The 13,661-nt window shown below is 33.8% G+C and overlaps 1 protein-coding gene across 1 annotated transcript; it reads left to right on the forward strand.

The window, feature by feature from the left end:
* Positions 1 to 910: 910 nt before the first annotated feature.
* BDBG_00212 (uncharacterized protein) lies at positions 911 to 2,965 on the forward strand (the record flags this gene model as incomplete). Its single annotated transcript, XM_002628920.2, has 3 exons — positions 911 to 1,364; positions 1,423 to 1,514; positions 1,577 to 2,965. The coding sequence occupies exons 1-3, from the start codon at positions 1,274 to 1,276 to the stop codon at positions 2,963 to 2,965; spliced, it is 1,572 nt and encodes a 523-aa protein (XP_002628966.1). The 5' UTR covers positions 911 to 1,273.
* Between the last annotated feature and the right edge of the window lie 10,696 nt (positions 2,966 to 13,661).

A 13,661-nucleotide genomic window follows, 5' to 3' on the forward strand; every position in this document is an offset into this window, starting at 1 on the left:
GTTCAGAGAGGTTTGTAATCATATATCAATTCATGAATGAGAATGACCAGTATCAATCATCTCATGGCAGAATCAGATTTCCTGTGAATGTCAACTACTGAAAGCTCATGAAAGATAGTATACAGACCTAGAATCTGCTGTGATTCTGGAAGAGGTCACTTATCTTGATAATAGAAACTTAGATTGGGCTGCTGCTTCTGAGAAGTGAGACTCCTGATGATAACAAGATCTATAGTCTCAGAATTTTGCAATTCATCCATTCAGCAAGGTTCAGTTGTGGGTACAATCAAGTCTGAGGGTTTTGACACACTTGTCACATCTATTGACAGTCAGCACTCAGCAAGACCTGCAGAGCAAAGACAGGTGGAACATACGGTATACCACTCTCAGAGCAAGGTATTTGGTATCTGATAGCAAGCAATTGCATAGTAGAATGATTCATAGATATCCTCACAACTCTGGATTTGGCAAACAAGGAGATCACAATACAATTCTTTCATACCAGCAGCTTTGGTTTGGCCAAGGGTCGCAGTGCATATTAAAACCGCTTGGGGACCTGATTCTCGGAGGACATTGTAAAGGAATCGTTTGTACTTTTTGCGTCTGGCTGGCTGAAGTCTGTGCTTCTACAACGCTTTTTGTCTGGGCAACCCTCACGCTTCCCTGGAGCTTGAGATCCTCAATGGTGCAGACAACCTTATCCCAAGCTTCGTTAGTCTGAAGAGGTTTATGGCGCGAGAGACGTTCTCTACGCGGGGCCGGTTGTTGGTTTTCCATAATCGATGGAAAGTTAGTTTCAATATTGATATACTGTACATACATACACGGTACACCTGGAGAAAGAATGGAAAAGACCTCGGGAGATGAGTGAGATTGGCACATGACTACGGAGTAGTGTGGAAGTGAAATGATGACATTTGTATGCTTCGTGTCATAGTTATTATTATTACCTGAGGAGCTAATGCCCAAAGAACAAGGTCAATTAACCTATCACACTTCGCCCCAACCGACCAAGGGTAAGGTAACTAAACAACTCCATGCAAATCGCCCAACCTCACTCAGTTTTTGTCTCATCATCACCCAGACCTTGCAGACTCTACCACTTAAGACGAACATTGAGTGTTTAATATTAGCGCCCAGATCCAGTGAGGTTTCTGAAATGCAAGTACTGTGTGGACCTAACCCAAACTGGATGGGCTCCCTTTTAACTGTCTGCCAATTCACACTCCTTCAATTATAAAGACCAAGCTCCACCATTTCCTATCTCCTTAAAATGCCTCGTCATCAAATGATGCCCAGAATCAATAAACCTGAGTGTCAAACGCCGATAGTCGCCAGAAAACGCCAGGCACCCGAAGACAAAGGTAATATCTGGGATGTCCCGGGAACGTCCTTACTGTATTTGGGTCTGACTTGTTATAGGGACACATGTTAAGCAAGTGAAGAGAGAGCAAGAGGAACAACGACCGAGACCCTACCGTAGGAGCGCGCGCCTAAGCAGTAAAAACGCCCCTGTATGTGCACTTCCTCAATTGTATGACGGCGATATGAAACTGATTAATCGGAGCTATTGCAGGAGCCTCCCACCTGCATCCACAACCGAGAACAGAGTACAAAACCAAATCATAAACGACCTTGTGAAGATCAAGCGCCCTCCTCCCTCAAACGACCTCGATTGTCTACGAGCCTAGCTATTGAATATATTTTTGTGGAAAAGAAACGTGATATTGCTAGCTGGAAGAAGGTTGACCTGATCGGATATTGGTGCAAGAACAATCGCTGGCCTATAGACTATTTCGAAGCACAGCCTGGAGAAAACATGAGCCACCTACTTGCAAAGAAAAAGTCAACGGCTTCTGTTCGCTGCAAGAACTCAACCTCGAGTCTCGCTACGGGCTCCAACACACCCACTGATCAAGAATCGAGAGATGGAAAGAGCGCCAAATACAGAAGCGCTACCTATGAGACTCTCCTTGCCACCAAGGGCAGCTTTATGGCTGAATCCGAACTTGAAGTAACAGAAAACAGCAAAGAGATTTGCAGGACACTACTTGATGAGAAACAGATGATTCCTGAAGGCACAATATTTCAGAATGATCGGTTCCGGAAGGCTTGTCAAAAGCTACAGACTAAAAATGAATCAAGGGTTGTTCAAGATATATCTCGGTTGATTGTCCCTTCGGCAGAGACATTTGCTACATGTGGCGCTAAGAATTTAGAGTGTTTGACTGAAAGTGTCAATGAACAGTGGGCTTCCTCCATTGCCTTCTGTGGACCACGCCCGCAGCCTGATTATGCGGTTGGCTTCAGCCGTTCTGCATTCACAGAAGACCAGCTGAAGAAGTTTGAGCCATTCCTTGGCTACGACCTGGATTCCTACAGCTCCTTCTTCCTAGCCACCTTCTACATGTACTTTCCCTTCTTGACCAGCGAGGTGAAGGGTACCGTTGCACTTGACATTGCTGACCGGCAGAATGCACACAGTATGACTCTTGCTGTGAGGGGTGTTGTTGAGCTGTTTAAACTGGTGGGACGGAAAGAAGAGGTCAATCGCGAGATCTTGGCTTTCTCAATCTCACATGACCACAGGACAGTGAGAATCTACGGCCACTATGCTGTGATTGAGGGGAACAAGACTTCCTTCTACCGTCACCCCATCAGAATGTTTGACTTCACGGAGCTTGACGGCAGAGAGAAGTGGTCTGCTTACACATTTACAAGGAATGTATATGAGAAGTGGGCGCCAGATCATCTGAGAAAGATCCACTCTGCTATTGATGAGATTCCTCCTGGAGTAAATTTTGATGTTTCACAGTCAGAATTTGAACTCTCTCAATCAAGCGTCTCATCTTTTTTGAATGAGGATAACAGTCAAGAAATCTGTGCACTCTCAGCAGAAGTTACACTCAATACGTCATTCACTCAGCAGACGCAGGTATTGAAGCGGCCACGGAGGCAGAAATAGTGTGAAATATCAACACAGCTCTTTTCAGAATATTATTATTTGAATTATTCTTTATGTGATATGTCAGATAAGTTGTAAAACTTAATAAAAATAAAATCAAATTAAATTTTTATTTATACAAGTCTTAATCACTTACTTATACTCGCTTATTCAGCTTGTAAAACATGTCATTTAATCTCTGAGATGAATATAATAAGATACATGAATAACTGTATCTGAATTATATAGGTGAAAAAGATGAATAATACTATAGTAGCATACTGCATTGTAGAGTTAATATAGAAGTTTTAAATAAAATGTAATTAAATATTAAACAGCTTATATAAAGATTTTAGCACTGCAGTATTCACTCTTAATACTTCTCAGAGCTTTTACTTCTCTCTTCTTTCACTTCTTCTTTCTTCTACTTCTTTCTTCTTTCACTTCATTCTTATTAAGTTATTTCTCTATCTAGTATATTTACTCATGCTACTTCTCAGAGCTTCTGCTTCTTTCTTTTATAAAGTTAATCATGATAAACAGACAAGCATGTACTTATATATATATATAGAGGCGCCCGCTCATCTTCATCTTAGAGAATAAGACAAGATTTATCACTTTACACGCACTATATATAGTTGATGTACACTGCAGTAACTACAATATAAATAATCAGTAATTGAAATATAGTACAATTTATTTCACTTAAATCATCTGTAATACAATTAAATCAGTTAAAATGAGTCAATGACTGAATATAAGTAGAAAACTGTCAAAAAATGAAGAAAAATAGCTCAGAAATAATGAAATTACAGCTAATAATATATAGACTACTGAGGTAAAAGAGCTCAATTATCATCAGCACACTGCTGATAGAAGAGCTGATTAATTACAGAGCTCTTAATACTCTCTCTCAGATCAGTTATCACAGAGTATAGTACTTTCTCTCAGTGACTCTCTTCAGTGACTTCTCACAGTGACTTCTCTTAGTGAACTCACTCAGTTCTAGAGCTTAAGAGACTTTTAAAGCATACTTCTGAAATATCTCTTAGCACTGTTAAATGTTCAGAGTATTTATTGAGAATTTTTAAGTTCATTCTGAGATCAAACTCATGTATATTGATCACAGCAGAGCTCACACTTAACAGTCTTATAATCTGTAAACTACTGAGATAAAAGAGCTCAATCATCATCAGTGCACTGCTGATAGAAGAGCTGATCAACCACGAGACTCTCAATATAATAACTTTTACAAAGTAAGCTTAATAAGCTCAGTGAGCTTTTGTCACGCTCTCAGCCGCGCCAAGGCCTCACTGCGGTTTCACATAACTCATTACTTTCATGTGAATAATTTCATCTCATCTGAACTGGTTTTCAACTACTCTATAATATCATTCAGATATATTATAGAAAGATCTGATTGATAAATAAGAGAATCTCACTTCTATATAAGGTCAGCAGATTACTCTTTCTTAGTAATGAGATACTGCTAAGATATCACTTCAGCTATTCTTACTTATAAAATGAGAGAAGAGTATTCACTTATTATCTATATAGAATAGCTAGATACTGGCTTCTTATTAAAGAAGTTAGTGATTTATTTCTTTTCTTCTACTGAAATATATACAAGAGTTACTGTGTATCTCATATAATCTTCTTAGTATACTAAGTATTATATCTATGATATTCTCACAATAACTCTGTAGTCTATAAGCTTACTATTCAAGCAAGATAGTCAAGCTTACTTATACAGCTTCTTAAATAACTATCTCTATATAACACTGCTGACTAGTCATTACTTCAGTTTTATTATATTATAATTCAAATTACTTAATCTGATTACACATTTAAATCAGTTGAGCTTTAATAAACTGATATAATCTCATACACTCACACTGAGACTGATCTGATCTCACTCTCTGAGAGAAATACTATATCATTCTCTAGAGTGTGTACATCTCTACTCTGATAGAAATCTGAGATTTCTGAACTTGCTGTACATTTTAACATGAGCTCTTCAACTGCTCTATCACTGTTACAGCCTCTACACATCTACATCTATTATAAAGATAGAGAGATTAAGATCAGAGATTTTCTGAGATATAAAAGAAACATCTTATCTGAATTTCACAGCTTTATCTGTATTCTTGAACAGAAATTCCGCCTTAATCTGAGTCAGTATAATACTTATAAGATATGAGTAATCTACACTGTCAACCTTCTTGAAGATATCTCTGTGACTACTTAAGCTATCAAGAAGAGAAAGCTTGAGTGTATTAATACTGTTATGACTTGAGAAGAATTCAAGAACTTTCTACTGAATCAAATTGAAGATCACTGCAATCACAGCTTTACAGCAGCACAGTGATTCAACATATTATATTAACAAGATAATAAGAATTCTTTCAATTTTAATACAAGATTTGAAGAATATTGAGAGAAATTGACTGATGATTTGAATCAATTAAAAACATAGCTTTATCTTATGAAGCTGACTTATAAGATATGAATAATAATATTATAGTATCAGAGTTTATTAATCAATTGCACTGAGCTTGTCAACCTGGCTTTCTGAATCTATTTAAATAATTAATTCTCTGAGAAAAAGATTAATAAGACCTCTTCTAAGTAACTTATAATAAGATTTAAACAGTGCTGTGATAACTTCAGTGTAGAGAAAGTAAAGAAGAATTTCAAGTATTCTGATTCTTCACTCACTGTGAAGAAATATTAAAAAAGATTTGATAAAGATCTCTGTTTCAACTGCAGAGCTGATAATCACTATATCAGTGATTGCAAGAAGCTGAAGAAGAGAAGAAACTGAGAAGATATCTTCTTAAAGTTAACTTCTCTTCTAACAAATGTATTCATGAAAGATAAAGAAGAGAAAGAAATAAAGAATTGATAATTTTTATATCTCTGAGTTCATATTACAATTACAATGTATACTCTGAATGAGAAGATATCAGTGAGATGTCTACTCAACTTCAGAGTAAATACTAACTTTATATTCTATTTCTTTTCTTTGATGAAGAATTAAAAGAAGATAGATCTGTCAGATCATGTGAAATTTACTGATGAAATGAAATATCACTGTTTTGACATAATTCAAGCACAGTGTGTAATCACAGACTCAGAAGAAATCTTCAAGAAAAGCAGTCTACTTCTTCACACAGTTAATATTATAGATAAGAATGTCATTCTAGATCTTCTGTAATTGAGAGAAAACAATTCTCTCATTAACTGAGTCACTCAGACATGACAGTATCATCTCACTGATGAAGAGACAGTGATAGAGAAATCTGAAGAGTTTTATCAGAAGAATCTTGAGAAAAAGATTGAGTTAATATACTGTGTAGCAGATGACTGAAACTTGAGAACAGATGAAGAAGTCATCACTCTCACTGCAAGATTAGCAGCAGTATCTGTTATTGAAGACAGATATACATGACATCTCTTTACAGATTTTAAAAATGTCTTTTCAGAAAGAGAAGTAGCAAAGTTTTCTGACATCAAGATATAATATAAGATTCATCTTAAAGATGATGTAATAACACTGTACAGGTCTCTTTACAACTTGTCTATAAAGAAATTGAATGTTCTGTGCAAATATCTTGAAGAAGTGCAATCAAAGAACTGAATACATTTATTAAAGAGTTCAGCAGAGATGTCTATACTCTTTGTATTCAAGAAGAATAATAGACTATGTCTATGCATAGACTACAGAGATCTTAATAAGATGATGATTAAGAATTACTATTCATTACTGTTAATTAACAAGATAATTGATTGATTATCTGAAGTAAAGATGTTCTCAAAGATTGATATATAAGATGTCTATCATAGAATCAGAGTTAATAAAGACAATATTTGAAAAACAGCTTTTCATATCAAGTATGATAATTTTGAATATCTTGTTTTATCTTTTGATCTTTGTAATGCTTCAGCCATCTTTCAGACTTATATAAATGAGATGCTGTGAGGTCTTATTGATATCTCCTGCATAGTATACTTAAATGACATTCTAATCTTCTCAAAAACAGAGAAAGAACATGATACTCATGTTTGAGAAGTGTTAAGTCACTTGAGACAGTATTAACTCTATATAAACACTGAAAAATGCTCATTCTACATACAGAAGATTAATTTCTTAGATTATATTATTGAAGTAAATGACATTTCAATGAACAGAAGTCAGGTCTTTATTATTAAGAACTGATCAGTGCTGCAGATATACTGTGAAATGCAGATATTTCTAGAATTTGTGAATTTCTACAGATAATTCATCTATGCATATTCACAGATTACTGTCTCTCTTACAGATCTGTTAAAGAGAAGTGTGAAAGACAGAAAAATAGAACTATTTATTCTCACTCAAGACACTGTGCAGATGTTTATAGAATTAAAACAAGCTTTCACAGATGTTATAATACTGAATCACTTTAATTCTGACTTACTCAGTCAGTGTGAGACTGATGTATCTGAAAATAAGATCTGTGAAATCTTTTCACAGTTGACACTAAAGGTCTTTTAACATTGAAAGAATCAGGGAATAATTATTTCTGAAGAAACAGGCAATGAATTGTCTGTGAGAGAAGGCTTTTTCATAGAGTCTATAAAACACTGTGAATAAAGATCAGTGATCTTTCTCTCTAAGAAGTTATTACTCACACAGAGAAGATATGATACTCATGATCAGAAGATATTAGTAATTATTGAATTCTTTAAGATCTGACAACATTATCTTCAGAGTAGTAAGTACTTAGTACAAGTTCTCACTGATTATGCAAATCTGCATTACTTCTTAATAATAAAGAGCTTGACAGAATGTCAAGTCAGATGAGTGAAGCTGCTTTTAAAGTATGATTTCTATATCTGATACTGTTCAGATCAGCTTAATTCTGTTAACACACTGTCTAGATAATCTGATTATAATATTGTTAATACAGAGAAGAATTCTATAAAAGAATCTCTGTCATCACTGTAGAAGAAGCTGACTGCAGAGAATTAAGATTCTCTGAAGCTTAAAAACAGTGCTGATAAGACAGCTGTGTGACTCAGTATAGAAGATGAAAGAAAACCCAGATTCTCACAGAAGACTGACACTGAAGATCATAAGCTTCTCATATTATATCTTACAATTATTGAATTGATAAAGAATAAAACAGTCTACAATCTTTTAATCTAACTACTTTTGAAATTCATTGATAAGTTACAGAAGAGAGACATCTCTACTGCAGCTTGAATTCAGAAGTTGAAGAAGAAAGAATTCAGTTTGAACTTGAAAGAGACAGACTCTGAGTGAGACAGTACTGCTAAGAAATCAAGTCACTGATAACTAGAAGAATGTGAACTTCTACTGCTGAATAATTCAGTCTTCATCTCTTATAGCAGAGTGATGTATCAGAAGTTATTGAGAATTCATTATAATAATTCTTATACAGAACACTTTGAGTTAGAGAAGACTGAGAAGCTTCTAAAATATAAATATATTTAAGACAAGCTCTGAGCAGATGTCAAAGAGTATGTTAAGACTTATAATGTCTGTCAAAGAATAAAGATTCTGTAGCATAAGCAATATAATGAGTTAATATCACTGTCTGTTTCAAAGAGCTTATAATAGAATCTATTAATGAATTTCATAGTTGATCTGCTGAAGTTGACAAGAGTTAAAGAATATAACTCAATTTTAATCATTATTAATCACTTCACAAAGATAATCAGATATATCTCTATTCATAAAAAGATTAAAGTCTCTGAATTGACTGATCTATTTTTAGATATTATCATTTATAATCACAGTGCTTTGAAATTACTGATAACAGATTGAGAATCTCTCTTCATCAGTAAATACTGATTAACTTTTTACTATCATCTTATAATAAGATATCTTCTCAGTACTGCATTTCATCTGCAGACAGATGATCAGACTGAATATCAGAATCAGACACTAGAATAGCATCTTTGAGTGTTCTATTTATATTATTAGAATAATTGACTTAAACATCTTCTGACTACTGAATTTATATATAATAATACAAAGAATGCAATCTTAAAGATATCTTTTTTCTATACTTATTATGAATATAATTCTTCATTACTCAGTGACATCATGAACAATGTTTCAAAGAGAGAAATAGACAGTCAGAATGTTGAACAGATACAGAGAATGAAGTATTTCTCAGTATCAGAAGTAAAAGTAAGATTGAAACTTTTAAATAAAATTCATAAGAAGATGATGAAAAGCATTCACTGTGCTCAGAAGTAGCAGATAAAATACTATAATTGAAAACATCTTTCAATGAAGTTCTTAATAGAGAATCAAGTGCTACTTTCAGCAAAGAATATCAAGACAATGAGACTGTATAAGAAGCTCAGTGAGTAGTGACTAGAATCTTTCTCAGTAACAAGAGTGATGAGTAAGCAGATATATGAGTTGAAATTACTTACAGAATTGAAATCAATTCATTCTATTTTTCACATTTTTTATTTAAAGCTCTATAAGCAATGCTTCAGAGCAGAGCTGCCTCAGCTGAATAATATTGAGATTGAGAGTGATACTGAATATCTTATGAAGAAAATATTGAATAAGTAAATATATTACAGTAAGCTTCAATATCTTGTTAAATGAGAAGATTATTTATTATCAGAGAATTCATGAAAACTGCTTGAGTATTTGAAAAATACTGAGAAAGAGATTGTAAGCTATGAGACAGTTAGTAGAGACTACTCTGTTACATATCAGAGATATTGAGTAAGAAATACTGCTTAAGACTTCTCATTTTTCTCAAAGAATTTTTTAGAGATAATCTTACAGTGATAAGCTGATGTTTTATAGACTCTGTAGCACTCTTCTTCTATTTTCTCTCAAAGAGTTTTTTAGAAGTTTAATGAGACTATACAAGTGTAAAATTTCTGAAGCAGTTAGAGAAAAGAAATATTGAAAATTAATAAAAAGATTAATATTATCAATTCACAGGTTGCTACTATTCTAATAGAGTCACAGCTCACTGAAAAAGTAAAAAGAGAGATCAGAGCCTACTTATTAATAATCACATTCTTACTAAACTCATTCTTCACTGTTGAAGTCTTTGACACTGATATCTTTGCCTACTGAGAAGTTAGTACTGCAGCACTACAGAAGAGCATGAGAAATGCATAAAAATATTAACTTATTAACTTATAAAGCATCTCAGTCATCTGTTTCAATTGAAGTGAGATTCTCTTCAATCAGTGATTAATCTCTGTGATACTTTCAATGACAGCATCAGCTGACTTCTTCTTAAGATCAGTCATTCTGAGGTGTTTTTTCATCTCAGAGATTTATGCTTTTGTCTTCTTTTACAGATAAGTAAGAAGAATCTTCTCAGTCTTGACAGAATCTATCAATACTTAAAGCTCTGAGACTCTTGCTCTGTACTGCTTAAGTATCTAGACTTCTTATCAGAGCTGATATAATGTCTTTCTGTGAGATAATACTTACAGAGAGATAGAAGTTGTTGTTACAGATATAACAGAAATAACAGAAGTGAGAGAAGAGATGAGTATATAAAATCCTCTTCTTCTTCAACTGCTTGACACAGTGCAGACAAGTAGTAATGCTAGTCAGAGACTGTATCAGAGTCTCTTTACAGAGAGAAGATAAAGAAACTATAGAACTCTGCAGACTCAATTCAGTAGTATTCTGAGCAGGGCTCAGACATACTGTGAAAGAGAAACTATGAATTAAACTTCTTAAAGTCACTATCTCTGAAATCAAGCTCTTCTCAGGTTTCTCTCTGAATAATCACACAGGGTCATATATCACTGTATTGACTGAGAGAGAGAGCAGTGTCACAATAGCAGCAGAGAGAGCAGAGAATGAACTGAACACAGACACATCAGCTGACAGAAGAAATAACATCTCACTGCAAGACATGACAACTATCATCATAACTGTAAGAGAAGCAGAAGAAGATGTAACAATGAGAGCAGTGCTTCTGTAACTCATTGACATCACTGTCTTTAACCTGGCTTTCTTGACAGTCATGAAGGCTGCAGCCACATCATGAAGATATTTACTCACTAGAAAATATCAGAATAAGTCTCTTATTATCTTCTAAGAATGATACTTTCATACACTCACTATTACAGATGAGAGAGAGGGGAGAAAAATATATTATAAAGAGAGAAAATCTTCTTGAAAAATTCTATCACTACTGTTAGCTTTGTCTCTAAAATACATTACTTTTGTAGAGAATTTCATATATAGAATAAAATATGATAAGAGATCTGTAAGTTACTTATTAACTACATTTTTCATATTTCAAATTGATATATAAGAAACTCACTTATCATGTGTTTGATTTGAATAAAGATGAAAAAAGAAAAATCTATACAGTCAGCAGAAAAACTCATCTATTTCTTTATATCACACACAGCATATATACTGTCAATTGATTGATAACTGTTACTATATAACAAAGATAACTTCTAATCTGATAATCTTGAGAGTATAGAGACTATACTCTTAAAGAGAAGAGTATTATTATACTCTCAGCTATGTTAAGACTCTGCTGTGATTTCACACAGCTCATTGCTTTTATATGAATAATTTCATTCTGTCTAAACCAGTTTTCAATCACTCTATGACATTATTTAAATATATTATAGAAAGATCTGATTAATGAATAAGAGAATTCTGCTTCTATATAAGATTAGCAGATTACTCTTTCTTGATAATAAAGTACTGCTAAGGTATTACTTCAGCTATTCTTACTTATGAAATGAGAGAAGAGTATTCACTTATTATCTATATAGAATAGCTAGATGCTGACTTCTCATTAAAGAAGTCAGTGATTTGTTTCTTTTCTTCTACTGAAATATATACAAGAGTTACTATGTATCTCATATAATCTTCTTAGTATACTAAGTATCATATCTGTGATATTCTTGCAATAATTCTGTAGTCTATAAGCTTGCTATTTAAGCAAGATAGTCAAGCTTACTTATACAGCTTCTCAAACAACTATCTCTACATAATACTGCTGACTAGTCATCACTTCAGTTTCATTATGTTACAGCTTTACTGTAAGAATAAGTGCTCGCAGGTGATTATTCGGGTGTTTGCAGCTTGATGTGATATGTACTGTTAACTACTAGAAGTGTTCACAGTAGAAAGATAAATGTAGAGATTAAATATATAATAGCATTCAAGCTGAGTTATGAATAGTATTTGTGAACTCCAGTCTATATAGTTGTGTGTAGCCAAGAGCTGCTAGCTCTATTAATTATATAAGAGATAGAAATAGAGGTAAAGAATCTGTGAGAAGCAGGATTTCTTACATACTCCTCTCTCTCTAAGACTTCATTTATGAAGTCTTTCACTGAGTGACTTCATAGTCAGCTCAGCACTGCAGTGATACTCACTAAAAACTCTTCATATCTATAAAAAATCTCAGTGAGGAAAAATCTCTTATTACTGTGAAGAGAAAAGAGTCTGTCACTCAGTTTCTTATTTCATAAGATTCTTTATAGTCTATAGATTCTTCTCTGACTATTACACAGATTCATCTCACATCTTTTATATAGAAGAATTTCAGTTGACTCTCAATCATTTTCACAAGATTCTTGTGTGACTATTATATAGATTCATCTCACAGATGAATCACTCTCTATGAGATCACTCTTATCAAAGAGAAATATTCACAAGTTAATTTTTCATTTATTCTCATAAATTATTGCTCTTTGACACTGTAGAATTGTGAGAAATTTTCCATTCTTTCATTAACTTTATAGAATTGTAGAATCAAGATATCTGCAGTCTGCAATCACTCTTTATAATCATATAGAAAGATTCAGGCCTGTAATTCATAATCACTCTTATTTACTAGAGTGATCTGACTGTTTCATAGAATCACTCATAGTATAAGCAAATCTCTCTAGAGTAGTATAAATATCTCAGATCTGTCTGTGAAATCTCATCTTCTTTTTTCTTTTTCTGTAACAGCTCTCATTCTTATAAACTGTGAGTATTCTCATTCATCTGTGAAGTGTTTTCACTCAGATGATAGAGAGAGAGTGTTTCTAACAGTATTCATATATTGATTCAAGAACTTCTCAAGAATAAAAATTTTTTCAATTTCAATCTCTTTATAAACAATATCTGATTACTGCTGAGCTTCTCATGAGTGTCTCTGCAACTCCTCTAGTCACTTTTTACTAACTGATGAAGCAGGAATACTGCTGCTCATAACTGTGTCTTCATCTTCCTCAGCCCTGTCACTGCACCCGATCTTCAGGCCAGCAGTCAATTCTCTGCCTTTCTCAGACCAGTTTCTGACTCTAAGCAGTGTAGTTCTCTTCTTTGCTGTAAGTCTTCTTATAAGTAATTCCTTACAGACTCTAGCTGATAGTTCTTATAAAGCTCTCAGTGTTGTCAGTGTCTTCTGCAGTCTCACAGATCTATGATCACCTTCTCTCTGCTCACACAATCTCTGATCAGATATATGCAAATATGTCTAGATTCTCTATCAATAATTCTCACACTGCAGCACATTTCTGCAATCTTATTACTAATGAGAGATGAGTCTCTGAATACCTGTAAAATCCAGGTAATTAAGGTAATGTAAATATCATGAATTTATAATAAGAGTTAATCTGAACAGATGAGCTCTCTCTTTATATCTTCATTGTTTTTAGACTGAATACTTCAGCATAACTGAGAGAGCAGACACAG

The sequence above is a fragment of the Blastomyces gilchristii genome (genome assembly GCF_000003855.2).
Source record: "Blastomyces gilchristii SLH14081 genomic scaffold supercont1.1, whole genome shotgun sequence".
Lineage (NCBI taxonomy): Eukaryota > Fungi > Ascomycota > Eurotiomycetes > Onygenales > Ajellomycetaceae > Blastomyces > Blastomyces gilchristii.